General features: G+C 51.5%; 1 protein-coding gene across 3 annotated transcripts; it reads left to right on the top strand.

Annotated features, from left to right (window-relative positions):
• Positions 1–7,782: 7,782 nt before the first annotated feature.
• Positions 7,783–27,313, top strand: DIPK1C (divergent protein kinase domain 1C). 3 transcript variants are annotated; one of them, XR_013758929.1, is made up of 5 exons: positions 7,783–8,074; positions 17,288–17,968; positions 22,519–22,683; positions 26,144–26,737; positions 27,244–27,313. XR_013758929.1 is itself a non-coding variant. In XM_079109523.1 (4 exons), the coding sequence occupies exons 1-4, from the start codon at positions 7,838–7,840 to the stop codon at positions 26,357–26,359; spliced, it is 1,299 nt and encodes a 432-aa protein (XP_078965649.1). In that variant the 5' UTR covers positions 7,783–7,837; the 3' UTR covers positions 26,360–26,868. The 3 variants fall into 3 exon arrangements, 2 of the variants coding, with proteins under 2 accessions (XP_078965649.1, XP_078965650.1); XM_079109523.1 differs by lacking the exon at positions 27,244–27,313 and having other exon boundaries at positions 26,144–26,868; XM_079109524.1 differs by lacking the exons at positions 7,783–8,074; positions 27,244–27,313 and adding an exon at positions 8,081–8,640 and having other exon boundaries at positions 26,144–26,868.
• Positions 27,314–27,625: the final 312 nt, after the last annotated feature.

The following is a 27,625-nucleotide window of genomic DNA, read 5'->3' as shown; positions in this document are numbered from 1 at the left end:
CAAGCTGAGTCCTGTGAGAAACAGAGTGATTCATTTGTGCGGAGATTTCTAGCCAACCTCAGCAAACAACAGAGGCATTAGTGAAAGAGCACAGCAAAAACTTCAGTGTGTGGTTCTTAAAGTATTACTTCAAAACAGTGTAGGAAATAAGAGCAAGTGCCTGCAGTTTTTCGATTCATGGCTCCTAAACAATACTGCTGGTGTTCTAAGACCAAGGGAGGACACTGAGCTCACAGGTTCTCCAGGAAAGACCCTGAAATGGGGTGTGTACTCTAGGGAGGACCCTGAGCTCTCATGTGCTCCAAGAAGGACCCGACCTCGCAAGTACTCCACAGTGCGTTCACGTGCTCCTGGAAGGACCCTAGCTCCCATGTGCTCCAGGGCTCTGGGCTCTGCTTCCCTGACAATTCTCTACAAGCCTGTCCTCCCTTCCCAGTCCTGCAGGCCCTCCACATTGCACCAAGTCACACATTCCCTAAATTGTGGTTCTGTTATAAAAGGACTTAATCATGAGACAAGAAAAGGAGAGTCACGTAAGGCCACTGTGGCTACTGAGAATAAAAACAACGACTCTGCGTAGGGACAGGCTGCTTAAAACCACAAAGAAATACCACTCCACACCTTCTGTATTCACGATGGTGAGTGTAGAACCTGGAGACAGTGGACTCCTGGGACACTGCTCACGGGAGTATGAAATGGCCAAGCCACGTTGGGAAACACTTGGGCGGTTTCTTAACAGGTTAAACCCCAATTTACCGTAAGACCCAGTAACTCCACTGCTAGAAATTTAAGGGAAATAAAAGCATCCACATGAAGACACACACACATGTTCACAGAAGCACTTAGGAAAACAGTCAAAATGTGAAGACAATCCAGATGTCCATCAGCTGATGACTGGACGGACAGTAAGTGCTCACACATACGGTGGAACGCTACCGTGGTGGGACAGAAACAAAGTAGTGACATGCGTCTCCGGGTGGAGAGAGCCAAAGACAGTGAGTCGAGTGGAAGAAGCCGGGTGCGAGAGGCATCTGCTACGTCATCCTCTTTGTATGGAATATCCAGAAAAGAATGAAATCTGTAGGGACAGATTACTGGTTGCCTGGGGCTGGGGAATAAGAAGCCCATGCCAGGGGGCAAAAGGGACCTTTCTGGGTGATAGAAATGTTCCAAAACTAGATCGCAGAATTCTGAAAATTTGCTACCAACCATTGAATTGTGTGCCTAAAGCTGAGGAAGTTTTATGGTATATAAATTATACTTTAATAAATCTTCATGTACCACCATAGAAATGAAAAGTTGTACCCCATTTGTGTACAGTGAATCAAAACGCAGTCTGTAAAAATGAAAATAAATAAAATTTTAAAAAGACTTTTTAAAAAAAGTCTAAAGTTTATCAATGTTTTTGCCTTTCTTCCTACCTAAGAAAAATTATATAATATGATAAAATATAACATAACATAATATAATGAAATACAAAAGGGTTTAAAGAGCAATATTTTATATATATATATAAAATTTTTTTAATAAATCTATTAGAAATAATGAAGATGACTATAACCCAGGAATCTCAGATCTGAGCTGTGGAGGACCTGGGATCTAGGAGGACCTGCCCTTAGAAAGGAGGCCAGAGATTCAGTCGATGCAAGCAAGAGTTTTAGGAGCAAGAGCCGTCGCCCTGGGTTCCTGGGCCAGCGGCAGGACACAGCAAGCACAGGAGCCCTCGCAGAGAGAAGGGTGCTGTGGCTGCGCTCTGCCAGTCCCGCGCTCCACGGTGCTCCCTCGGCAGTCCTTTACGGACCTGTGCGCTTGTGGACTGATCTGGGCCCGGCACACAGGCAGCAGGAAAATGGACGACGCTGGGTGATCGCAGTGGATGCGTCTGCTGCGTCGTCCATTCAGACTGGTCAAGCGTGAAGCAGAGCTGCCCTTCTCCCTGGTCCAGCTCACCGCCACAGCTCTGGAGACCAGACTCTGGTGTCCGAGTCCCGACCAGAAGTTCTTTTCTTCACATTTCAATGCTTTGCTATGACACGAATAATACATGTTGGTTGTAAAAAAAAAAAAAAAAAAAGTAGGAAATTGACACAAGTCAAGAGAACAAAATGACCATTACTGCAAAACTTCCCCCAGAAGGAACCCTGTAAACATCTTCACGTCTCCAGACGCTTTTGTGCACGACGTGAACGCACGGTGTGCCGGCCGGCACCAGCGAGGTCGGGAAGATGTGGGATCTGCTATTCGCTCAGTGATGTCATGAACATCATCCAGGCTGGAGCGTGGGGGACGCAGAGGTCGTCCTAGGAATAGGCCGTCCCTCTTGCGGGTGTGTTACCGTCCAGCAGATCCCCAGGTGGCCCCTGGCCAAACATCCTCAAGACCTGAAGCCTCTCCCCATACAAGTGGGTCTTCCCAACAGCTCCAGGGAGCACAGGAGAGACTCCCTGGCTCCGACTGGCCCGTCTGGCTGGGGCCGCCTGAGCCAGCTCCTGTGGTCAGGCCTCATCTCAAACCCTGGCCACAGCAGTGGGGACAGACCACAGGGATGGCTGGTGAAAAGGTGTGAGCCCCCAGGAAACATGGAGTGCAGGACAAGGAGAAAGGACAGACTGTGTCAAACTTTTCCTTGCAACACTAATACCTCAGGTCATTCTTCCACCGACGGAAGAACAAGGTTATCTCACCCGTCCCTGCTGTGCATGTTGAGCGGACCTGGAATGCTGCTGCTCTTCTCTGTCCTGTTACGAGGTCGTGCCAATGTCAAATCTTTGCCCATGTCCTACAAGAATTCCCATCACCCCAGCCAGTGCCAAAGGGGAGCAAGCCCAATACACCAAAGGTGGCTTTGGACTCTGTGTGGTGTGCGAGCCACACCAGCAGCAGGCTCAAAGTGTCAGTGTCTGCCCCAGTGCCAAGAGCCACAGAGCCACGGGGGTGCCCAGGCACACCTCCTTCAGATGGCAGTCTCCTTGATACTCGCGGGCACCTGACAGTCACGACAAACACGCGCTCTTTTACTCCAGTCTTGATTTCTAGTGTCCATGACACTCCAGCCACACATCACACCTTGCACACACGTGTGTGTATGTATGTGGGTATGTGTGTGTGTGTATGTACGTGTGTGTATGTATGTGAGTGTGTGTATATATATGTGTGTATGTATATGTGCGTATGTGTGTGTATGTATGTGTGTATGTATGTGTGTGTATGTGAGTGTGTGTATATATGTGTATATATGTGTGTATATATATGTGTGTATGTGTGTGTATGTATGTGTGTATGTATGTGTGTGTATGTATGTGAGTGTGTGTATATATATGTGTATATATGTGTGTATATATATGTGTGTATGTGTGGGTATGTATGTGTGTGTGTGAGTGTGTGTGTATATATGTGTGTGTATGTATGTATGTATCTATGTGGATATGTGTGTGTGTGTATCCATGTGGGTATGTGTGTATGTGTGTGTGTGTGTATGTGGGTATGTATACGTGTGTGCGAGTGTATATATACATGTGTGTATGTATGTGTGTATGTGTGTATGTATGTGTGTATGTGTGTGTATCTGTGTGTGTATCTATGTTTGTGTGTATCTATGTGTGTGTATCTGTGTGTGTGTGTGTATGTGTGTGTGTGTGTTACAGAAAGACTACGAAAGGGTTGGGGTGGCAACAGGGTTTAGGAAGCTGAACTGAGCAAAGGCCCAGAGAAGGCGGGAATGCAGTCCCTGCAGGTGGTCAGATGCCATTACAGACCAATCTTGCTCAGGACGCAGAGCTGTTGAAGTGCAGGAACTTGTTCTAGGCCAGGGTCTGGATGGTCAGCAGCTTCGGAACATCGGTTTGGAGTGGGTCACCCAAGGTCATCACAGGCAGGAGAAACCGCATCTGCTGAGGCCTGAGGGCGGATTGGGAAGTTTGTCACTGCGGCTATTTTCCTGGGCAAGACTTGACGAGTTACCAGGTGACTGGGTCTGGGATCCCAAGTCCGGTCTTGGGGTGCTCCTCTTTTTCTGGGTCTTGGTGAGGGGGTTCCTCCATTCAGTGGTCTGGTGTCTCGGATAAGCTCTTGGGCCTGTTTTCTCTGATTTGAGTTTGATATGTTCATGCATCCATGGGCTTCTGCTAAGTGCAGCAAGTTCACAGGTGGTCATTTTTATTAGCGTGATTACTGTATTTGTCAGTTTGTGCCAGGCAGATGGTGGTTGTTTACTTGTATAGACCAGGTGCAGAGTCATCCGCCTCAGTGCTTAGACTCAGAATGGAGGAGCTTCTGGCAAACTACTGCTTTATAAGGTGGCGGTGGCCCACTCAGCCTCAGGCACAGCCAGCTCTCCACAGCCCAGCTTTCTCTACATCACCCTAGGCTTCCTCTCCTCTCAGGTCCCCACCTCTTCCCTCACCTCCAGGTCTTCCTTGTAAATAACTCCTGGGGTTGACAGCCTGAATCCCTGACCCAGGCACTCCCCTGACTCTGGAGCACCTCCTTCCTCTCCAAACAAGATCCCCCCTCAAAACCCAGCCTGATCTCACTTAAAGCAGAGTACTTTATGGGTACATAAAGGCCTACGGAGGTCTTCCTTAAAGTGGGACTGCATCTAAAGAGAAATCTCTGGGCTGGCCTTTAGATTCTTCTGGCTTGGCCCTTCTCAGCCCTGCAAGTGACCAGAAACTCCCCCCGAAAAGGCCCCTCCATTCTACAGGTGGCCACGAACATGTGGTAGTCACTGTTGCAACGGGCAAAAATGTTGTAGCAATACTGAGCTTGAGTTAAAATCTGTTTCATCCAAGGCTGGAAAAGTCTGGTAACACTGGTAACTATTGCAAGGTTCCTTAGCCGGAGGTGAGATACCTCAGTGAGTAGGTGATGGTATAAGCATTTTCCAGGCCTGCTTCTGGAGTGGACAATTTAATATCCATACGGTGATCAGAATGTCAAGCCCTGAACTGGTGAGTGAACCCTTGCCCTCCCACCAATAGGTCATACAAGAAAGGTCGGCGCCCTTCCCTACAGAACATGAGATAACAACCTGCTCTCAGACTACACTGCGGGGTTGCTGGCAGAAGCTTATGATCTAATCAATGCGAATCTATAAGGCACTACTGTACAGTCATAAAGGTTAGTTCTTGTTGCCAAAACCCTTCGAAAAATAAATATGTAGAAATGTAGCAGAATGAGTGCTAGTAATCCTATTTGTCTAGGAAACTATAGAATGTTACTTTTTCTCCCAGTAATGGCCTGCGAACCCAACATTCATACTCTGTTCTCTGTGACAAGTTCACCTCTCGAGAGATGAGGTCAGAGCCCAGAGGACATGTTCAAACAGATTCCCAACTGTGTGATGTGTCTGCACCACTCAACTTAGCCTCAAGAATCAGAAAGAAATATTTATGTGCTAAAAGCACTCTCTTGAGAACAATTCCATGGGGTGTTCGAAGTTTTCTGATTATTCAGAGGAAATGCTAGCACCCATATCCCACTTATTTATTCAGCAGACTTTTAAGGGCCTGCTCCACATCTGGCACCACATCAGGTACCAGGCCTACAGAGTGGAGTAAGACAGGGCCCAAGCCTCAGGCTTCCTCTAGTACAGTGGAAGACACAGTACGAAGGCAGTGGTAGAGATGCTTCATTGTCAAAACCACCTCTAGTTACATGATGTGTTCATTTTGATGATTTTCAGAGGGCACTTGGGACTCAGGCAGGGGTCCTGGGTCCTAGACTCCAGAATCTTGGGTGACTCTCCTCCGCTTCTGGGCGATACAGAGCTAAATTTACATCTCCTTCAAGGATGAATTTCTGTATGAATGCAGTTTGATGTGACTGGAGGGGTCGCTGAACTCAATTTCTAATATGACTGTGTTGTCACAGTTTTGGGAAAGTGAGTAGTGAGAAGTAGCTCTTGGATTTCATAGGTTTTTAAAGAAGTCAAACCCTATTCAAATCAAGATGATGGGAACCGGTACTGGGCCAAACTACTCCCCTGCTCGGCTGCCCCCTTCATCCTAGGAACAGCTGCCATGCCCCTGGCCCCACTCAGGCTGCCAATCATCCTAAATTACAAGAACTGGGCGGGTGGTATCCACACAGCAAAGAGGCCTCCTGGGAAATGAGACAAAGCTCATTTCTCACTTGTTCAACCGAAGTTTTTCATTCCATTGTTAATGTAATGATTTATTCATTTATTTTTCATTGCTTTAGGGGAACATCTTTAGTAGCAAGTAAAGTCAGCCTGTAAGGCATCTTCTTGTGAATAATAATAATAATAATAAAAATAAACCCCTTTTGGTCAGGCAATTTAAAAAGGTGTCTCTTCTGGTAAGATGACCCTTTTTAGTCCCAAGAAAAAGGAGTTAGTGAACTGACCTCTGGTGCACTTCAGCCCTCTCTGACTGTGCAGTGCACCTACTGCACAACAGGATGACAGTCCTGCTGGAGTCCCTTGGTATTGTATTTTGACTCTAGAGGGTACCATAACTGCTGAATTAAAGCAATCCTACTGAGGCTGCAGTTGTAGCTCCATGGTAGAGTGCTTGCCTAGTACGTGTGAGGCACTGGGCTCAATCCTCAGCACCACATAACAATGAATAGAGAAATAAAGGCATAAATTTAAAAAAAAAAATGCTGCCTGATAAAAGGATCTCTTCAGTGTGGGATTGCAATTTTCTTTTCTGTATACTTTTCTTTATAAAATACCAAAAGAAGTATATTACTAACATTTTACAACTCACAAAAATAAAATTTAACTTGCAAGTCATAATGTCAATTTTTATTTCAAGTCCTGCTTTTTTCTTATGATTTTTATTCCAAGATTTATTTTTTTAAACTGGGGATTGAACCCAGGGCACATTATCACTGTGCTACATCATCAGCCCTTTTTAGTTTTTGAGAAAGGGAGGGTCTCACTAAGCGACTGAAGCTGGCTTTGAACTTACACTCTTCCAGCCGCAGCCTCCCTAGTTGCTGGGATTACAGACAGCAGCAAGACTCCTGGCTTAATCCTAGGTTTTAAAGCACAAGTGGGTGCACTTCATCTCAGTCTCCTTCCTGTTCCTTCCTGCTATCCCAGACACTGAAGCAACCTGCCATGCTGAGTCCTGCAACTGTTCTAAAAGGAGAAAAAAAAATTTTCAGCTATGAAAATACTCATTCTTTGTGCTTCTGGCTGGGTGTATCTTGGAGATGGACAGAGGCCAGAGAACCTGTCTCACAGGATCAAAGTGATTGACTGAGTGGTACTCACATCCCCAAGGTCTGTCCCACTAAGGGCCACCAAGGGAACACTTGGTCGTGGTGTACTCAAAGTGTTCCTCATGTCTGAGCATTTGTTGACTCGATATTCCCCAATTCCTGGGGACTTCTACTAGGGAGTCAGCACGAGGCCAAGTTAAACTGCCAGCTGCAGAACAGCCCAGGCTGGAAAGCCTGTTTCCGAGGCAATCAGAGAACGCTGGATCTGGGTGTGAGCGATTGTGGTGTCTAAGCTCAGGATGGATCCCGAGAAATTCGGGCTCAGGGCAGGAGGGAGGCTCACCCGGATGGGGCTGGCACCCAACCCGCCCTGAACAGGCTTTGGTGCAGTGAATGCCTGGGCCAGCGGGGCGGCCACTTTCAGGGCCCTTCAGCTGTGACAGCGCCTGAGGGTGCGCGCCACCCACAGCGGACCAGCTTTTTGCTGGAGAAAGGTTTGGGGAGCAGGAGTAGCGCCTCTCCCCCCACTCACTCTGTGTGTGTGTGTGTGTGTGTGTTTGTGTGTGTGTGTGTGTCTGTGTAGGGGAAAGTATGGGATCCCCGGCGCCCTCCTGCTAAGTTAGGACTGGGATTTGAACATGGAGGCATGCTCCTCCAGATTTTACAGACGTGGACATTTGGACAAATTGCTGAGCACTTTCTCCTCGCTCCGGATAAGCGGGCGGTAGTGCGTCCTCTTCACGCGGACCGGAGTCCTGGTCTGCCTGGGCGGTTTCATCGCAGGGCGGTGGGAAGCGCGCACCAGGTCGTCCCCGGTGTTCCCTGTCGGTCCCCGACTCCCAGCTCTACACGGAGGGAGGGCCCGGAGGAAACCCAGGTTGAGGTCAGGGTCCGTGGAGAGGGCGGGAGCGAGGGGTCCAGGTGAGGCCCGGGCGCTCCCGCGGCTCCGAGGTGGGGCGCAGGCAGCGGAGCCGGCAGTCGGGCGAGGAGGGCGCGGGCGAATCCCCGCGGGTTCCGTCTGAGTGAGGGGCTGGTCTTCGGGGGAAAGTGGGACGTGGCCGCGCGGTGGGGGCGAGCGGAGCGGGGCGTCCGGCGCGTCCCCCAGCGGCCAGTGGGCCCGCCCGCGGGGCTCGGTGCGCGCCCTGCCCGCCTCCCCGCGCCGCCCCTCCCCCGGCCCCCGGCGCCTGGAGCTGCGACGCGAGCGCCGGGCGCGGGCTGCGGGCGGCGGCGGGGCCGGGCCGGCTGGCCATGGCGCGGGCGGCGGGCGCGCGGTGCGGGCGGTGCGGGCGGTGCGCGCGGTGCGGGCGATGCGGGCGGTGCGCGCTCCTCGCCTTCGCCGCGTGGACCGCGGGCTGGGTGCTGGCGGCCGCGCTGCTGCTCCGCGCGCACCCGGGCGTCCTCTCCGAGCGCTGCACCGACGAGAAGAGCCGGCGCATCCTGGCCGCGCTGGTAGGTCCCGCCGCCGCACTGCCCCGCGCCGCGCGTCCCGGGTGGGGGCCTCCGCACCTCCTCGGGCCACTGGAGGCTGCGGCATCGCTGCGCCCACCCCACCCCGGGGACCAGGGCCGCGGTGGGGCGGCACCGCCCAGGGGAGGGGGCCCGCCACCTGCGTGGAGAGCCGAGGCTCTCGACCTGGCTCCCAGCCCCAGTCCCCTGGGCGCGGGAAATAGCGCTCCCCTTTTCCTCAACATCGCTCCTTTGTCCCAAGACGGCGTTCCTGCCGGACTGCCCGCCGCCACTCCCGAGCCCACGCTCCTGAAGAAAGTTTGCGGGTCGGTTCCCGGTTTCTGGTGCTTACGACCACTGACTGGCCGCCGGGCTCGGGGACGAGCTGGCGCGGGGTTCGGCGCTAGTAGGAGACGGCACTTCTGTCCCTCGCGTACTCCGGCCCCTAGGCCAGCGCCCTTTTTTGAGTCCACCCTGGGATACCTTGCTCGTTGGACGCTGACGCATGGTAGGGCCCCGCCGCTCTGCGCCTCAAAGCCAAGGGCTCTCCACCGCCGGGGTCCGTGGGAACCAGGGCAGAGCGCTTGCGGATGAGCGCAGCTGGCAGCCCAGCAGGCTTGGCGCCATGAGCGAGCCTGTGCTGGCCCTCACTGCAGTCTCCCAATGCAGGAGGGCTTGCATGCTCACAGGGTCAGCTCCTTGGCTGGTCGGGACAGTTAGACAGAGGCAGACACACCTTGGCTTTTGCAGACTGCTGTGTGCCCTGGGCCTTGTGCCCCAAAACAAAAAGCTCATCTTTTCTTGATTCCAAACAAGAGCTGCTTCTTAGTCTTATTGTTGGGTGCGGAAGATGATGTGCAGCAGAGACTGGTAATAGACACCCCCCCCACACACACACACACAAAGAAATTGAAGAAAGAAGACAGCAGCAACTATGTTACTTGATTTCTTAAGTGATTGTTCACTTCCTAATAAGTGACCATCTACACATTTGGTTTGAAAGGTGATCTATTTAAGAAATCACCAACACATGGGGACTTTTCAGTCCGATTGCTTACATATGGCTGGGGTTTTTGGATTGCAGATTTTCAAATCGTAGCAGCATAAAGGTTTTTAAAGTAAATGATTTTAAAAATGAGATTGAAAAAATTAAAGAACTAAAAGAAGTCATGTTCCCTAATTGAATGGAACTCTGTGATGAGTTGGTTTCCAGTGAGACACGTCATAGACTCTCCGTCTACCCCGTCCACTGCTGCACAGAAGTTCTATCAAATTTTAAGTTTCAAGAGCTATTTGGTTTTCTCAGTAACTCATGTAAAAATTCCTTTCAGTTATAAAGATTCCCCCCCCCCCTCTATTTGGGGGGAGCCTTTTGACTAAGGTAAACAAAGATTAATAGCTTGGCAAAGATGCAAGACCTATTTATAAATTTAATAAAATAATATTTTAGATTAAAATTTAAAAAAACAAACACAGTTTTTCATTTATTTATCTTTGGCCGAGAGGGGAAAGGCCTAATGGAAATTAAATAGCCTGATATAATTTAAGTAATTGCTAATCATAACTTTCCCAGCATTCCAGGTCCAAAATTAAAACCAATTCTGTTGAGAAGTTTGCCAATACATCATCAACGGCAGCCATATGGAATCGTTTTTTAGTCTGACATACCACTGCAGAGAGCGATTCTGCCTACGAAGGCTCTCAGTCTTAACCGTTGCCAAAAAGAAGGATTCAGTTACCACATCGGCCTTCCCCCAGTCTGTCTGACGGTGTCACTGTCTCAGGTGAACTGATGTGTCCCAGGCTGCCTGAATGGCCCTGTGTGAGTTTGCTATTCCTCACACATGCTCAGAAATTCTCTCCCCCTTGATTCCTGCCACATCTTTCTGCTGTTTTCATTCTGCCTTTGCTGATGTGAGACCTATCCAGTGCTCTGACTCAACTTCTGCCCAGGACACGCTAAACTAGGACAGGCTTTAATATGACCCCAGTTCCCACAGCCCACATGGGGCTGGGCTAGGCTGCCAAGCAGAGGGTGGCATTGTGGCTTCTGAGGACTCCCGTTGAATCGATCCTCTGTGTCCTGGCTCCCCGGCACTTTTCATTCTGCCTGGCTTTCATCCTACATAATAAAACTGGTTGTTGTTTTCTGATTGGCCTCCAGACTCTCATTAGCTTTCACTCTGAGTACCGGAGCATAGCAGAAACAACTCTGCCAGCCCAACCAAAGGGAGACTCTGGCAGAGCCGGGAGTTGTAGTGAATCTCCTACTCCTGTTCCCAGGCCCAGCACAGCAGGTGGCATTGCTGGCCTGGGAGAACCTGCCTGCAGATACTGCCACCAGATGATGAAGTTAGGGGATGGGATCAGAGATCTGTAGGCTCTCCCACACTCACAGCCCAGCTCCTGAGGAAGCCCCCACATGTAGGGACACGAGTTCTTAGAAGAACCAACTTGAGTTGTTTGCAAAGATTCATGCCCTGGGTCTTGGAGCTTTGGATTTTCCCAGTCACACTAAATGCTCCTCTTTCTGCAGCTTTCAGCACATACGTAGTCTAGTTGCACAAGGAGGCTCAGCCAGGCCGGGGCATTTGGCCTGCTTGCTCAGTGTGTTGCCTGGTTGCTGCTGCAAGCAGCACCCTTCCTCAGAGCCTGGAAGATGCTGTTGCTGGCACCTGCTGATGTCCTCTGTGGCTGGCACCATGCAGAGTACCTTTACATGTATTTCATTTTTAATCCCCTCAACAGCCTTTATTAGGTATTTGCTGTTTAGAGCCCATTTTTCAGAGCTCCAGGGAAGTAAGGTGACTTGGCCCTTCCTTTCCACAGTGTGAGCAGCCGGGGGGTGACCCTGTGCAGTCTGACAGTAGGAACCCAGACAGTGCGTGGTTTCTCCTGTGATTAAACCCTAAGCTGTTACTTGGTGGATACTCGGCTCTTCCATAGCATGTCCTTTTCAAAGCACGTCACAACTATCCCCAGAGACATGTTCTCAGAAGGCTTAACTGCCTGTGGCTGGTTAGTTCTTGATGGGGTTTAGTTTTGTTCCTTCGTTAGGAATTCCTTTTTAACAGAGTAGGCTTATCTTTCTTGGTGACCCTGTTGGGACCCAGCAGCCAGGACCCACACCCAGGAAGATTTCATAGCAGCCACCAGCTTTTCCCTGAGTGCTTGGCCACGTTTGCTTATGGAGAGGGATTGCGGAGTGGACCAGCCAAGGGCTGAGATTGTGCAGTGCACAGCGCAGCAGCTGGAGGAAGCAATACCCTCATGAAAAGTGAGTGTGGCTAACCACACCGGAACTGGACGCTTCTTACAAAAGCAAGCACGTAAGACAGCCTTCAGCGTGACCTCCGAGAGCCTGCTAATGGTCTCCTAGATCAGAGTGGACAGGTTTTGTTTTTGCCTGAGAACCGTGATACAAAATGTAAAGACACTAAGTAACGACCACAAAGGACGCTTCAACAGGAGCTGGCTCCCATGCTCCATGGGAATGGGTATTTGTGTGCAGGTGTACACATCCATGAGAAACAAATCCATTGTGGATTTAATTAACTTAAATAATGCCCGAGTTAAAGACAATGAGGCATTTTCCCCCTCTCAATTGATTTAAAAATCTGACACCTGTGGATTTTGTATGCACGTTTGGTTACAGACATGTACCTCTTTTCAAGATGGCAGTCAGGAACTCCCCATAAGCAGAAAAATGTCTGATAAAGTCTGACTTTAAGAATAAACCGCTGGGTGTGTGTGTGTGTGTGTGTGTGTGTGTGTGTGTGTGTGCGCGCGTGTGGAGGGGGGAGGATGATGGGGGTCAAGCCCACGGCCTTGTGCATGCTAGGCAAGTGTGTTACCACTGAACTAGCCCTAAATAAACCACTTTTATTGAGTTAAGAAAATCGATAATTCAACAGAATATGCTGCTAATAAGATAATCCAACTTTGGCTCTTGCACGATGAACGCTTTACCTTTCAAACTTGTAATTTGTATGTTTACTGTCTTTTAAATAGCTGGATTAAGTTTTCTGCGTGGTTAGCAGGCACAGGCATGCAGAGAGATCCTGAGCACTACCTGTAGCTCTGGTAACCCGCCACAGCCTTACGACCTATAAAAGGAGGGCAAAGCTGAAACACCAAAAATGCTTCATAAAGGATGGTGGCGAAGAGCCACTCTGCGAGAACCACATGTGTGTGTTTCAGTGAGTCCTCTGCTTTAATGTGAACAAACGAGGTAACTGGGGTACTGAAAAGTTAGGCCAGAAACACAGGATCTCACCATGGTAACTGGCAGGCCCGGGCCAGGCTTTGGTTACCCCTTTCACTTCCTGCCCCTTCTCATTCTCTGCATCCCAGCAAGGAGCCAGCCACGTGGGAGGTGCGCTGGTAAGCCAACGTACTGACCTCCGAAAAGCAGCCAAAATTAACATTGCTCTTCAAAACCCACAGGCTGATGCCAAATTCAATGGCTATACCTCTGTGCAACTCCTGTCTGGAATTGCCTTCCGAGTTCACTGGGCCAAACCTTGAATACACATCACTTTGGATTCTGTTGTATTTCATGGATGCAGGACACTCTGAAGCTGCAGTCAGACGCTGAGCTGGGGACCCAACACAGTATTCACATGGCCACTATTCAATGAGACCTGGGATGGAGAGGGGCTAGGATGCACCCCAGGGGGCAGGACAGCGTCCCAGGAAGGTGTGTTTGACGTGTGCAGGGTGCCAAGCATTTCTGTCAGATAGGGATGCAGTCTTGACAATAGCTCATTCTGCACTACCGGTGTGTGCTTCATCTTGGCTCTCCCCTCTGCTGGTTCCTTCTGGTTCTCTGGACACTAGGTGCTACTTTGAAGTTTGGACTGGGCCTCTGCATCCTCTTCCCTGAGACTGAACCGGGCTCACCCTCATTGTTCTGGGCTGGGTTCTGCTTCGACTGTCTAAATTGAGCTCAGATGCATTTCCTCCAGGAGGAAGCTCCTGACCGCACCTCTCCTAGCCAGGGCTGGGAGGGCGGAAAGGGAGCGCTCCTTGCTGAGGCCTCTGGCTGAGGAATGTGCACCCTCACCTTGCTTGGCCTTGTCAGGCATCCCAGGACATGACACAGTCGCCTTCATGGGACAGGCACACAAGCAAGCACACAGCCCTTGATGGGGACCCTGGAGGCCACCCCACCTGCCCTGGAGCTAAGCCTCCCTGTCTTGGATGTGTCACCTTCCAGTGCCTTGCAATTACACCCAAGACAGTCACTCAGCGCTGTGAACTGACAGGTAGCTGCAGGTGGAGGATGACCCCTGAGTGTTCACACACGGCCAGGTTAACTTTGGAGGCTGATGCTATCAATTTGCAGGTGGCAAGGTGGGGCTGAAGCCTGAGGCTTTGCCTGCCACCATTCCCAATCCTGGTGGTATCCAGCTGGCTCTTGGGCCCCCAGGTGTCATTCGTGGCTCATGACCAAGATGGCTGCAACTCAGATGAGAAGAGTGAGGGTCCTGGCAGTCAGCTGCTGGCCTCCTTCCTCCTCTGCCCAGAGGCAGAGGGAAGCCCCTGTGTGGGTTGCGCTTGCCCTTCTGTCCTGGCCTCCCATCAGCTGCACTCAGGACTAGGCCTCCCCTCCCCTCCTGCAACACCGCAGGGTCCTGCAGCTCCCGCAGGTCACCTCTCCCCACTGCACACCCTGGGCTTCTGCTGCCCGCTTTCCTGTCTCTTCCAGTTCTGCTCTGTGCTTCATACAAAAGTACCTCTGCTCAAATATAAACATAGGTACACCAGAGAAATGTTTACGAAATTGAATCAAGCCATGTTTGAGTGTCATTCTTGGTTTGTTTTTGGTGCTGGGATTGAACCCAGGGGCACTTAGTCACTGAGCCACATCCCCAACCCCTTCTCAGTTGTTTAGGGCCTTGCTAAGGTGCTGAGGCTGGCCTGGAACTTGTGATCCCCCTGCCTTAGCCTCATGAGTCACTGAGGTCACAGACATGCACCACCAGACCCAGCTTTTATTTATTTATTTTTTTCTTATTTAAAAGGAAGTTTAAAAAGTGTTTATTACAGAGATGTGAAAGACTGTAAATACCAGGGAAAAAGAAAACACAAGTAAAGCCCATGGCCGGCACTACTGCAGTGGTTCCCGTCTTCTCAGGTGCACCCCTTCCTCTGCAGGTCTCTGAGGAGCATGGCTTTCTCACTGGGGCAGTGTGGCTGAAGCCAAGGGGGCAGCTCATCTCTTCCGTGCTCATTTTGTGACCGATTGCCTTGGAAAGAGGTACCCACATTAAAGCCTGGCACTTTGCCAAGATTCTATGGAATTCCAAGAAGAATGCACATGATTTCAAGGGTGTTTAGAACTGTTTTTCTGGGTGTGCATAGTAATGCAGCTTCCTCTTGGGTGTTGGCTTCCAGCCACAGGTGTCTAGAGGGTCGGGCTTCTGCCTTCTGACTGGAGAGCTTTATCCCTTGCAGCACTGTCTTTGGCAAATTTGCCCATCCCTTAGGACATGCAGAGATGTAAAGTGTCACAGCTGGCAGGGGACCCTCAGCAGGAAGCCAGGTGTCTGTCCTCTGGGCTGTTGCCGGGTCAGTGCCCAACAGTGCCTGGAAATTCAGCGCTCAGAGCCCTGGGAGCATTTCTTGCTACTATGTGGTCTGAACAACTGTGATCCATTATCCAGTACTTTGGGACCAGGTGTGTTTTAGAATTCAAATCTTTTGGGTGTTAGGAAGATAATATGGTACATATGCATTTTATTTTGCATATGGGAAGCACCAGTAATCAAATTAATAATTTTGCAGCAAAATGTATGCAACTGCACACCAAGTCAAATACATGCACACTATAAATAGCCTCACTTTTTTTTTTCAGTCTGTTTTTGATACTACATGAGGCCAAATGAGTTGGGAAAACTTGTAGTTTGCAGTTGTTTGATTTTGGAACTGTATATGTGTCTAGGCACTGGGTTCATTTTTCAACTTCAAGGAGCATCTCTTAATCTCTCTGGGGTTAATAAAGCTAACAGGATACAGCCAGCTGGTCTCTGGGAAGCATATAGGTAACCAGACACTTGGTTATGGTGCCGTTCCAGAGCCTTCCACCTGCTCATGCTTTGTAACTGCCACACACGCTTTGCATTGGCTGTCCAATCCTGTGCTGAGGAGGCAGGTCAGTGTGATAAGGGAAGGGACCTGAGGCCACGGCAGCTAGGTGACATGCTCAGGATATCACAGCAAAGTTGGGCCAGGAGCCAGGCTTCCAGCTCTTGGGCCAGTGCTTTGTCCTATGCTCCATGATGCAGTGTCCACAGCCAGTCGTTCTAGGTGTCTTATAACCAACAAAGTGGGGATGGAAAGTCACTTTCAGATTTTATACTTTCCTTATGACCTTGTAAGGATGAAGGCGACTGGTTTCATGTGCTGTAGAAGTTCCAGGGAAGAAGAGAGGCCTATATGTGCTGGTGTGAGAGGAAAATTCCTTTGTGGGAGAAATAGGTGGGATTAGAAAATATGCTCAACCTGTAATAAAAATGAGTCTGCAGATTTAGATTTCCTAAAAAAGATGATAGAGAAAGAATCACAATCCTCTCTTTCCTTCTGCTCTGTATCCCCTTCTTTCCTTCCTCTTGCAGGATTGTTGGCTGGACAGTCCTCTCAGGGAATTTGTGGTGTGATGTTGGATCTCCAGTGGTTCTGTCTTAAAGTCCCATCTGAGGCTCCTGGATGGGCTTCCTCACCCCGCTGGGACCACAAGTACTCGATACACACCCCGAATATATCCTAAGCCATTCCTCCAGCCACAAGACCCGTTCTAACCCCTGTGTCCTCTGGGGTTTCTCCTCCAAGCATCCATGATCCTAGAGCTGCTAGCCATACAGGCCACACCACTTCATGTTGAGAACAGCAAGCTCACAGTGTGTACTTGCTGGAAGGGACAGTACCGTGGTCAGCCTCGGGAGCAGGGGCGGACCTGGGGCCCATTTGGTTTAACAGCTTTTGGGTGGGAGTGTTTGATGCTCTGTGGGGGAGCGCCACATGCAGCCAGAGTTGAGATCCACTGGCCTGGGCCAGAGCGTTCATCTGACTCAGCTTTTCCCAGGCCCAGCTGGACCACAGAAGGCAAGTTTCTGGCGTCCAGATGTCCTGTTCTAAAGACGGTCCTCTGCCCAACTGAGTGATGTAATCATGATGAGATTCTCTTCTCTCGCTGAATGAGTTGTCCCTGGGGTCCACAGGGGGCTGTTTCCAGGACTCCTGTGGACACAAAACCCCAGTCTGGGGTGCTCCAGGTCCTTGTATCAAATCGTGTAGCGTCTGCACGTAGGCTGCCCACGTCCTCCATGCTCCAGATCCTCTCTAGATGACTGAAGCTTCCTGGAGACATGCAGAGCCCGGGAACGACATACTGTGTGTCGTCTAGGAACGAATGACATGAGAAAGGTCTGGGCATGTTCAGCGCAGATGTAAATGAAAAATATATACTTTGATGGGAGGTTGGCTGCAGAGCCCACGGATACGGGGGCTGTCTGTGGGCCCCCATCCAGGTGGCCTGTGGTTTCTGGGGGTTTCTCTCTGCGGCTGGGTCAGGAGCCCCCGGAGAGAGGACCAGCCTGTGCTGTCTCCGCGCCTGCCCTGCGGTGATCCACTCTTCCCTTCCTTCCAGTGCCAGGACTACCAGGGCGGCTGGCTGGTGGGCGACCTGTGCGAGGACCTGTGCGTGGCCGGGGAGCTGCTCTACCAGCGCTGCCTGTACTACGAGCGCGGCAAGAAGGTGCTGCAGGCCCGGTGGCGGGGGAGGCCGGTGGTGCTCAAGTCTAAGCGGGAGGCCTTCTCCAGCTTCCCACCGCTCGGCCTGCTGCAGGAGCAGGAGGCCGGGCAGCGGGGCCCGGGCATCCCAGAGGCTGAGCTCCTCCTGGTGCTGGCTGGGGAGGTCAAGAACACCCTGGGCCTGGAGCTGCCCAACAGCAGCATGGGGCCCCTGTGGCCGGGCCACTGGGGCCCAGGCTGGCGGCAGCAGTTGGCCAGCGCGTGGTCCCTGCTCCAGCAGGAGGAGTATGTGCACCTCAGCCTGCTGCAGGGCCTGAGTCACCACGTCCTGCCTGTGCTGGGCTCCTGCGGCCACTTCTACGCGGTGGAGTACCTGGCCGCCGGCAGCCCCCAGCACAGCGCTCTCTTCCCTCTGGGCCGGGCTGCTCCCTGGGGAGGCCGGGCCCAGGCCCGGGCGATCAGCCACATCGCACTCAGCTTCCTGGACATGGTGAGCCATTTCGACCGTGACTTCTCCCACCGTCTCCACCTCTGCGATGTCAAGCCCGAAAACTTTGCCATCAGGAGTGACTTCACAGTAAGTGGGCCCGGGAGTGTGTCTGTGGGGTGAGCTGCATCACCAGGTCCGTGGTAGGAGAGGAGACTGGCGGGAGCACAGCGGGTCAGGCTGCAGCCACACAGCCTCAGATAACTCTTCTTCCAGACCCTTCCTTACCAAGGCTGGCAAAGGATTTAAATAGATGCATGGCACCTGGAGGCTGGGTGTTCCCTGAAGGAGCCACAGCCCAGCAGAGAGGGCAGGCAAGGCCTCCCTGAGGGGGGCTCTGGTCTCAGGTAATGCAGTGGCTTCTTTGAGCTACTCGATAGGCCAGCTCTCCTGAGGAGGAGGAGCTGCAGAGGGTGGTGTGGCTGTGTGCGCACTGGCCCGGCCTGGGCACACGATGTCCAAACGACGGGCAACATCCCCAATACTCTTCTTCTGAGGAGCTTCTAGTTCGTTCTAGTCTGTGTTTAAGACTTCTAGAAGGACGTGAGGAGTCTGGTGCCTGCACAAGGAAGACCCACCTGGGTGCAAGTTTGCTGCTGCGCCGCCTGCAGAGGGCAGCTGCGGGATACACGTGGCAGAGAGAGGGGACTGGGGGACTCGGTGCTTTATTACGAGCTATCCCGGCCTGGCACTGGGCCAAACCAACGTGTCGGGTTAGCTGCTACCCCTAACACTGACCTCCTCGTCTGCCGTGGGTACTCGGTCACTCAGTAGGAAGTGGGGACAAGAGTGCCTGCAACGCACTGGCATTAACTGGGCACCGGGAGCTGTGCTCCGGCCCCTGCTCCTGTGTGAGTCTGTGTTCTTACGCTGCAGTTCTTACACTGCAGGCGGACACCAGAGTGAGCTGGTAGTTGCGGGCCTGCCTCCTGGTGGAGTAAAGCCCTTATCCTGGTTAAGACATAAAGGGACACAGAGAAGATGCCACTGCTGCTGGCCGTGGGCTTCGATGGCAGGTGGCACAGGGGTGACCTAGCCTTCTTAAAGCAGTTTGCCGTCTAGAAAAAGAAATCTCCCACAGCCTGCCTAAGGGACCTGTCCCTGCGAAGGGCACCGTAGCACCCTGACCTCACAGGATTGTCCTAATGCCCTGTCCTTACTGCCCTGGAGGGGCCCACAAGCAGGGGATGGCTTCAGGTGTGGAAGGGATGGAACTGGGAGGTTCCAGCAGGTTCCAGAAGGCTCTGGGCAGGGAGCGCTGGAGGAGCTCAGCCTGCAGGGGGTGCTCTGGGCTCCCCACTGCCTGGTAGATGAAGCCCTGAGTTGCAAGGTGCCAGTTCCCACGACTCATTCAGCAAGCGTGCCTGAGTGTCAGTGAGTGGAGCTGTAGGGCTGCAAGCTCCAGGGACCTGAGTGGAAACCCGCTTCGTCAAGGGGCTGGGGCTGGGGTCTGTGTGGAGGGGGACCCTGGAGTTCATGCACATTGTGCTGGTGCTCGCTCCTGGCTCGTGCGGCATCCTGCCTCCAGCACTTGCCCATGGCGGTCACCAGGCATCTGCTCAGTGAAATCCTGACCGTGTGCTCCTCACCGTGCTTCCTGAACTGTGCCCCCGCAGCTGTCCCGCCTGCATTGGCTCTGGTGCCCGCAGGGCGGGGCGGTAGGGAAGGGTGGATCCCTTCACAAGCCCACTGATCTTGGCCCCTGAAGACGCTGAACAACAAGTCATCCGTTTTACCTGGATTTTGTCTAAGTGAAAACCAGTAGTCCTCACATCATCCAAGAACTTGTTAGAAATTCAAATTCTCAGACGCCATCCCTGCTGAATCCAGACGGGCTGGATGGGAAACTCTGGGGTGGGACTCAACAGCCTGTGTTGTAGAAACACCCCCTTCCAGGTGGTTCCGGCTGTGCTCAAGTTCGAGAGCTGGGTGCTCTGGGTCTCAGTGGGTGGGTCCTGCCTTTGAGCCCCAGCTGCCCTGCTGCCCTGGCATGGGAGGGGTGCCAAGAATCCAGGATTCCAAGTCTCCCTCACCTGCAGGCCCAACCCCCCTACAGGTACTGAGAATTCATTCAGTGGTTGCAAATGAACAACTAGGTCAGGGCTTGGTGACCCCAGACTGTCGCCAGCAAGTGATCCTTTTGAGCAAACCACGTCTTCCTGCTCTGGAGAATGAAAATGGAGAGTGGAATATGAAATGATTCCATGAGGTGGAGAATGAAATAATTCCCCCTGATCCTTCTATCCGGATGCCTGAGGAAATTCGGAGAAGGTAATGCAACTTTGGTAATTTCGCGCAGGAAGAGCTTTATGATTCTCCTGATGTTAAGAGACATCATGCAGGTTTTTGCGCTTGTGTGCTTACTGTTCTTACTTTCTGTGTAGTGTTGTGCTTTCAAGAGCTGCAACTCATCCTAGGTGCACGGTGTAAATCAGGAAGTAAACCTGGCCCTCTCTGGGGCAAGAGAGGGAAACCATCAGAAACGGCAGAGAGAAGGAGCGAAGAGCTGAAATTCCACCTGGGAGCCCGGGAGGGGCTGGGGAGGACGCCAGGCGCTGTGGGGAGAGGAGCAGGCTCCGGTGATGCGTTTGAAAGATGGCAGGTTCATTAGCACAGCCCTCAGCCATTTTTAGTGCACTAACCAGGCTAAATAATGAAATCAGCCATTTATTTTGGCTGAACAATGAGATAGGAAAGATTGATTAAAATGATAAATTTTGTTTGTTGTGCCTGAATTAGTTATTAAGCAAAGTCCTTGGATAGGAAAAAGTTCCCTGCTCTTTATTTTCATTATTCTGCACATATTTTGAAACAAATTATGTTTCCTCCTGCTCTGTTTTACTAAATAATTCCCAAGAAACCCAATATTGCCTCCAGCATCAATCTTAAGTGAAAAGCAAAGATAATAAATAAATAAATAAGATCCATAGAATGCGTCTCCCACGGCTGCGTAGAACGGAGGAGGAAACGAACACCAACAAGCCAGCACTTTTCCAGGAGCTGACTTTGACGCTGGCCTGTGAGGGCTTGTGAAATGTCACCAATGCCATCAGATTCATCAAGTTGCTGCTTAATACCTGGAAGCTATAAGCTGCATGACTTGGGCAGACTCCAGGTTTTCTCAGATTCGAGCTCATCTTTTTTGTTGTTACATCCAGGTGGTGGAGGAAAATCTGCATAATTTAGAAGTTATTCTTTTTCTGTTTTTGAAACCTATTTGTTTGAAGCCAGGAAGATAAATCCGAAATCCCAGGGGCTTGTGAAGTTCTGCTCAGGTGGGAGTCAGAAGTCAGTCCTGTCGGGCGAGGAGCCACATATATCCATCCTAATTTGAGCATTTTGTCCTTTCCCTCACATTTGGTCAGTTGGAAATCCATCAATGTGGGTAGCAAATGTGCTATCAAACCCAGATAAAAATCCCGACTCTCAAATATGCAGGACTTGTCAAATCAAAATGGAGTAGCTCATGTCAACCCTAACCAAAGCACCAAAGTAAATAAAACCAGGAGTGTGGTTTGGATGTGAGGTGTCCCTCAAAATCTCACGTGTGAGACAACGTAAGAAGGTTCAGAGGAGAAACCATTGGGTTTTGAGAGTTTTAACCTAATCAGCAAATTAATCCCTCATGGGATTAGCTGGAGGCAGGTGGGGTGTGGCTGGAGGAGGTGGGAATTGGGGTGTGACTCTGGGGTGTATATATTTGTATCTGGCCAGTGGTCTCTCTCTCTGCTACCTCATCACCATGGTGTGAGCTGCTTCCTTCCACCACCCTCTCCTGCCATGATGTTCAGCCTCATCTCGAGCCGCAAGGAATGGAGCCGGCCTTCTATGAACTAAGACCTTTGAATCCGTAAGCCCACAAATAAACCTTTCCTCCTCTCTAATTGTGCTGGTCAGATCATTTAGTCACAGCAGCAAAAAAGCTGAGTAAGACAGGGAGGTCGTGGAGGAAGGTTGTATGTATGATTCCACCACAAAGAAGACAGTCAAAGAGCACCGCCTTGTGCAGAGGCCACCACAGCCTTACATGTGAGGTACTTCCGCAAGGACGTCTGCCCAGCAACTTTGTCAACCTCAGACTGATGCCATGCTTGTTTTCAGTCATTGCGACCAAGGATATTGTTTCACAGCGTCTGAAGTCATCCTCGTTGTTGCCTTAAAAGCTTCCCAGCCTCGCCTGAACACGCCTGTGCTCCATCACAAGGCTCTGCTGTTCCCACGGCGCCTCTTGCCAGATACCAGTGTTCCTCCGAGAATCTCCAGTTGTTTTTGTTAATAGAATGACAAAGGTCAGAGTCCAGAGCTGATCAAGTAATAGAAAGAAAATTCACTTTTAAGCCATTTCAGAGATTCTACGTTTAAAGCTGAGAAAATGTTCAGAGATGAAAAGCGATACTTGTGGTTATGGTTCCAAATCCTCGGCTCTAACCAGTGACAGCCAGGGTTCTTTTTGCAGTCAAAACTTTGCAGTACAATCCATGATGACTGTTTAAAGAGAACAATGTGAGCTCTCGGATGGGCGAGCTCCAGGCCCGGCCTCCGAATGAGGGCAGAGGAGAGGGAGGGAGAAGGAGCCTAGGGCGGCTCCTGTGGCCCCGGCCGTGGCGTCTTCTGATGGCTCTGTGCTGTTTTGATTACAGGTAGTGGCTATTGATGTGGACATGGCCTTTTTTGAACCTAAAATGAAGGAGATTCTTGAGCAAAATTGCACAGGAGATGAAGACTGCAATTTCTTTGACTGTTTTTCAAGGTGTGATTTGCGAGTGAACAGGTGTGGAGCTCAACGAGTCAACAGCAACCTGCAGGTCAGTGGGCTGCTGGGGGCTGGGACAGCATTGTCCCTCTGGTGGCCTCTGACCTCCCGCGCCGCAGGTCCCTTCCGTGGAGCTGAAGAAGGGGCTGCCAGGCTCTCTCACACGCTCTAGGTGTTCAGAAAGGGCCGGGCAGGGGAGTTTTACTGTCTACCATGGGGTGGTGTCAGGAGACCACTGGGGTCTGCTGGGTGGAGGTCCCAGCAAAGCCAGCTGCTGTGCTTCCTCTTCCCTGCACTCCGCCTGAGCCTTGGCTTGGAGAGCTGCTCTCCGGGTCCAGTGTCTGCATCCCCATGATCCCTCACACACACACACAAGAATGAGAGCCCAGAGAGGGTAGGCTCGGGCAGCAGGGGTTGAGGAGGGAGGAGGAAGCCAGACCAGGTCAGCGTAAGTAGGGGCCGGTAGGGCTTCAGGTAGCCACATTGGGTCTCGAGGCAGGGAGGCCCCACATCCAGGGTGGGGCACCCCATCAGGAGGATACCATCTCTCCTTTGGTGGAAGTAGTCCCTTCCTGCACTCACCCGAAGTTCTTGGTGGATGTGGGTGATAGAGCCCACAAGGGCTGATGGTGACCAGAGGGAGGTCTGAGGCTCTGCAGGAGGAGGTAGTGAGGCTGGCCTCACCACTGCTGGCTGGGGGTGTGCCCAGGCTCTCGCCCACACTTCACCCCTCGCCCAGCTGCACCCCCCAGTCCATCCCTCCAATGGGCCTCGTACCTGGATAGGACCCTGGAGCAGGCCTGAGTGCAGACTGTCAGAGCCGGCCAGGGGAGCAGTGAGCAGGGCTGTCACCCGCATGGAGGGTGGGTTTTGGGAGATGTGGACAGTCACGTTGTTAATCTGGTGGACTTTGGCCAGGTCAGATAAAAGCCCTGGTTCTGCCACCCCACAGTCCACCCAAACATCTGGGTGGAGTTCCAGAATCACAGCGGGCTTCCTCTTCAGGGAGGCCCAGCAGTGGTGTGACCTGGAGGCGTGCCTGTCCCTGGTGCATCTCACGAGACCCTCCTCCAGGTGTGGGAGCAAGGTGATTTCTGCTGGAGCATTGCCCTTCTCATCCCACCCACAAAACAGGAACACGCCTTCTCTCCCCGGCATAAGGTGCCTGAGCTCCTGTCCATTCCCCATTCATCAGGGGGCATGGGGACCCCAAAGAACTCGGTGAGAAGCAGCAGGTACCAGATATATAAGCACTGAGATCTGAAGAGCCAAAGAAATGGAAATCATTTCATCTCACCAAAGACATGCGTATTAAAGTCTGATGACAATAAATTTATTTTGTCTATCGGGACAAAATGCTATTCATTACTAGTTGAAGCTTCAGGGAAATAGATAACTGTCTATATTGTTATAGATTATAAACTGTATCTCTCTGGAGGGTTGTGTTATAAATATTTATATTGAGCAATTTCGCTTGTCCACACACCTGATTATTGCTTTTGAATAAAGTCCTAGGAGTGAGATTGCACATTCTTTAAGAATATGAGATAATTGAAGTGTTAAGTTTAAAAAAATACAGACTACAAATCATTGTTTAGATTATGATCCCACTTTTGCTAACTAGGATATTATTGGAAAGATTGACATCCAACTGTCAAAAATAACTATTTCTGAATGGTAGGATTATAGTTTTTCTTTATCTTGTAATATTTCTACTTTTCTAACTTAAATTTTCCTAAAAAAATTCCAGCCATGCACAAACTGATTGACATATCAATGGAATAGAATAATAAATATTCATGAACGGACTTGACAAGTGTGCACTCAGTGTGTGACAAAGTGGGTGTCGGCCCTGTGGGAGCTGCATTGTATAATGACTGGGGAAGTGGCAGGCCCAACAAATGGTCCAGTTAACTCCTGTTCATTCCTTATGTCACTAAATTCCAGATGGTCCAAAAACTTACCTGTAAAAGGTGAAACCCTTAAAGTACCAGGAAAGAAAAAAAGGAGAATGTAAATATTATTCTAGTAGAGGGAAACCTTTGTAAGAATGGAGCAAAGCTCAGAAGCCAAAGGAAGAACAGTGCACAAACCATCTTTTAGAAAAATCCACATGGATAAAGAAGCCACAAAATTACCAAAACTATGAGCAAAGCAAAAATATTTGCAATTTCCCTCACAGACCAGAAGTGTAGAGCATGGATGGAAAATCATCCCTGGCTTGCAGAGATCATGCAACCCCTCAGCCAGGAAGCCCACCAGAACTTCTTTACCAGGGTGGTGCCTGCTTCGCAGCGGCAGCTTCTGGCAATCTGTCAGTGCTGGAGAAGGGGAGGGGACAGATACAAGGCTGAGTCGCTTTGCCTCCATAAGAGGGCAACCGTGCAGGTCTTCCTCAGCTCCTTAGAGCTGGGTCCCCAAGAACACCCCCAACAAATCCCTGCATGTGAACTTGCAGTATTGCTCATAATAGCATTTGTGCAAAATAAAAGAAAATGGGGGAAATGTATAAATATACCCTCAGACTCTGGGTAGGATGCTTGAGTAAGCAGTCACCCCTTGAGGGGAGCCCAGAACCCCGGGCTGGTTGGAGATTGAGATTATGGTATATTCTTCAGGACTGTTTAAAGTCTGCACATGAAAATGTGTTCTTGATTCAAAAAAGAAAGTTTTTTAAAAAAAAAATAATCCTTGCCTTTGTAGGGACTAGGAAATGAAAGTTAAAGTTATTTGTCTTCTATGAACTAGCAAAGCAATAAAATGGAGGCGTTTGCTGGATGACGCCAACAGCAAGTGTGAGGTGGGGAAGGAAGCGCTGTTCGCTGTGCGGTGCCCAGGCCGGCTCTGGGCAGGAGGGGCCGCTGCGAGTGCAGTGAGCAAACGGCGTTGGAACTGGGCATTCCGAGAGGCCTGAGGCATCAGTGAATTTCATTGCCTTTTAGAAGTAAGGAATGTGAGATGGTGGCTTGGTGTTTTTCTTCTGCTTCTAAAATAAAACAGTTCGAAGGCTCCTTTGAAGAGGCTTATGCCCAAAGCCTCCTTCTTCAGATGGGCTCTCTCACGAAGCTCCGAGCACATTTCTGTGCCACTTTTCGCTATGCTCCATTTGACCCTCGGGACGCCCGTCAGGTGGTAGCAGTGCTGCTCTGACCCACTGTGGACAGGACAGCCCACGTGAGCAGGGGCAGGGCAGGGCGGCTGCTGAGACCACAGAGCAACTGACTCCATGAGGACGGCTCCTGCCCCTTTCTTTCTCTGGGTCTCTGTGAAGCATGGCCCAGGCCTCCCTGCTGCCGGCTGGAGCGGGTTTCCCACCGCTCAGGGAGGCAGGCTCCCGCTCTCTGGGGTGGGGCTCTTCCGCTGCAGAAGGGAAAGGCCCTCCCAGAGTCCATGGCCTCTGCAGGGTCCTCCCTGAAGGAGCGGGGCGAGGCCCACTGCAGAACCAGCGGGACTTGGGAAGCCTTTAGATGACTTGCCACCCTGACTTCACTGCGCATCCTTCTTTCCCTCAGGTCATCTGTGACAAAATATTTCGCCACTGGTTCTCCTCCACTCTCAAGAGCCCCGCGGTCTCCTTCCAGCTCCGGCTGCAGTTACAGCAGGCTGTGCGGGAGTGCACAGACCCAGAAGGCTCCGCCGGCCGCTGGAGAGCAGCCCCCAGCGTGTTCTGGAAGCTTCGCAGACTCCTTCAAGCCGCGCTGAAGGAGCTGCAGGAGGCGGAGAAGTAGACACTCGGGCCTCCCAGCAGTGACCTGGGAGCCATGTCCTCTGCAGCCGCTTTCATGAGGAGACATTTTCACTATGCAATTGAACATCTCTAAGGTGTTGTGAGGTCTGGCTGCTGGGTTGCCAGTGCTGTGGAGTTTCGCGTCTGCCGCTGTGATGAAGCCTCCGTGCTCCGCCCCAGCTCCATCACGTTAGTTGATCTGACCCTCCTGTCACACCCTGAAACTGAAATGACGGCGGGTTACAGGGCGTCTTCCTGCTGGGGCTCTCAGAAAACACAGACCGCTCGTGCCGCATCCTGAAGGGAGCCCTGTGCCCGGCCGTCAGAGCAAAAGATCCCATTGCTCTTCCCTGTCAGCCACTCCAGTGTGTGCACACAGGTGAGCGTGCAAGTGAGCACGGATGTGCACAGGTGTGTGGACTTGCATGTATGTACCCGCATGTGCTCATGTGTCTGTGAAGAGCACCATGAATGCGTGTGTGCACGAGTGTCTGCAGACAAGCATGTGAACGTGTGCATGTGCTACTGCTCTATGGTGGAGTCCGAGGATGCCTGTGTGTGCACATGTGAATGTGAGTGTGCACCTGCATCGGTGTTTATCTACAGGTGTAAGCGTGTGCACCTAAAGGAGTGTGCGTGTGAACATATGCACACGGATGGGTGTGACTGCATGTGAGTGTGGCAGGTGGGCGTGGGGGGCTCTGTCTCCCGTGTGCCTGGGGGAAGCTTGCTCAGCTAGCAAAGATGAGTGACCCTCTCAGGAATTAAATACGATAAAAAGGAAGCAAGCTAGTCGCCCCGGGGCGCGTGCTCTGCCTGGGAGGGTGCGTGGCCGCTGTGGTTTGCATTCTGTGGAATCAGGTGATTTCACGGGTCGTGTTTTAGGAAGCACTTTGCCACTGACCACGGCACGACTTCCTTCAGAGCAGGGAGCCGTGGGCTTGCGGGATGCGTGTCTTGTCGCCCCAGAGAATTTAAGCGGGGCGGGCGCTGGGGTGGTGGGAGGCCAGCTCCTGCCTGCCGACTGACGGGCCACGCCGCAGGCACGGAGCCTTCTTTGGTGGGTCGTGCTCTTCAGGATGCGCTTTCCTGCAGTGGACGGACGCCGCAGGAGGCAGCCACCTCGGCTCGCTTCCTGGCAGGGTGGGCGAGGGGCCCCGTGGAGCCAGCGAGGCTTTCCACTCAAGCTGGGACCTGCGAGTCCTCCAGGAACTTCTAGAACCACACATGGCGTGGAGGGGAAGTCCAGAAAGACACAGCAGGACGG

Source organism: Sciurus vulgaris, assembly GCF_902686455.1.
Source record: "Sciurus vulgaris genome assembly, chromosome: 13".
Taxonomy (NCBI): Eukaryota; Metazoa; Chordata; class Mammalia; order Rodentia; family Sciuridae; genus Sciurus; species Sciurus vulgaris.
The sequence above is the reverse complement of the archived record's forward strand: the minus strand, read 5'-3'. Positions and strand labels throughout refer to the sequence as shown.

Coding starts and splice junctions, on each gene's coding strand:
- DIPK1C (XM_079109523.1), top strand. CDS start 7,838: ATGCTCCTCCAGATTTTACAGACGTGGACATTTGGACAAATTGCTGAG. Junction 8,075..17,287: donor CGGAGGAAACCCAGGTTGAG/GTCAGGGTCCGT, acceptor CCTTCCTTCCAG/TGCCAGGACTACCAGGGCGG. Junction 17,969..22,518: donor CCATCAGGAGTGACTTCACA/GTAAGTGGGCCC, acceptor TTTTGATTACAG/GTAGTGGCTATTGATGTGGA.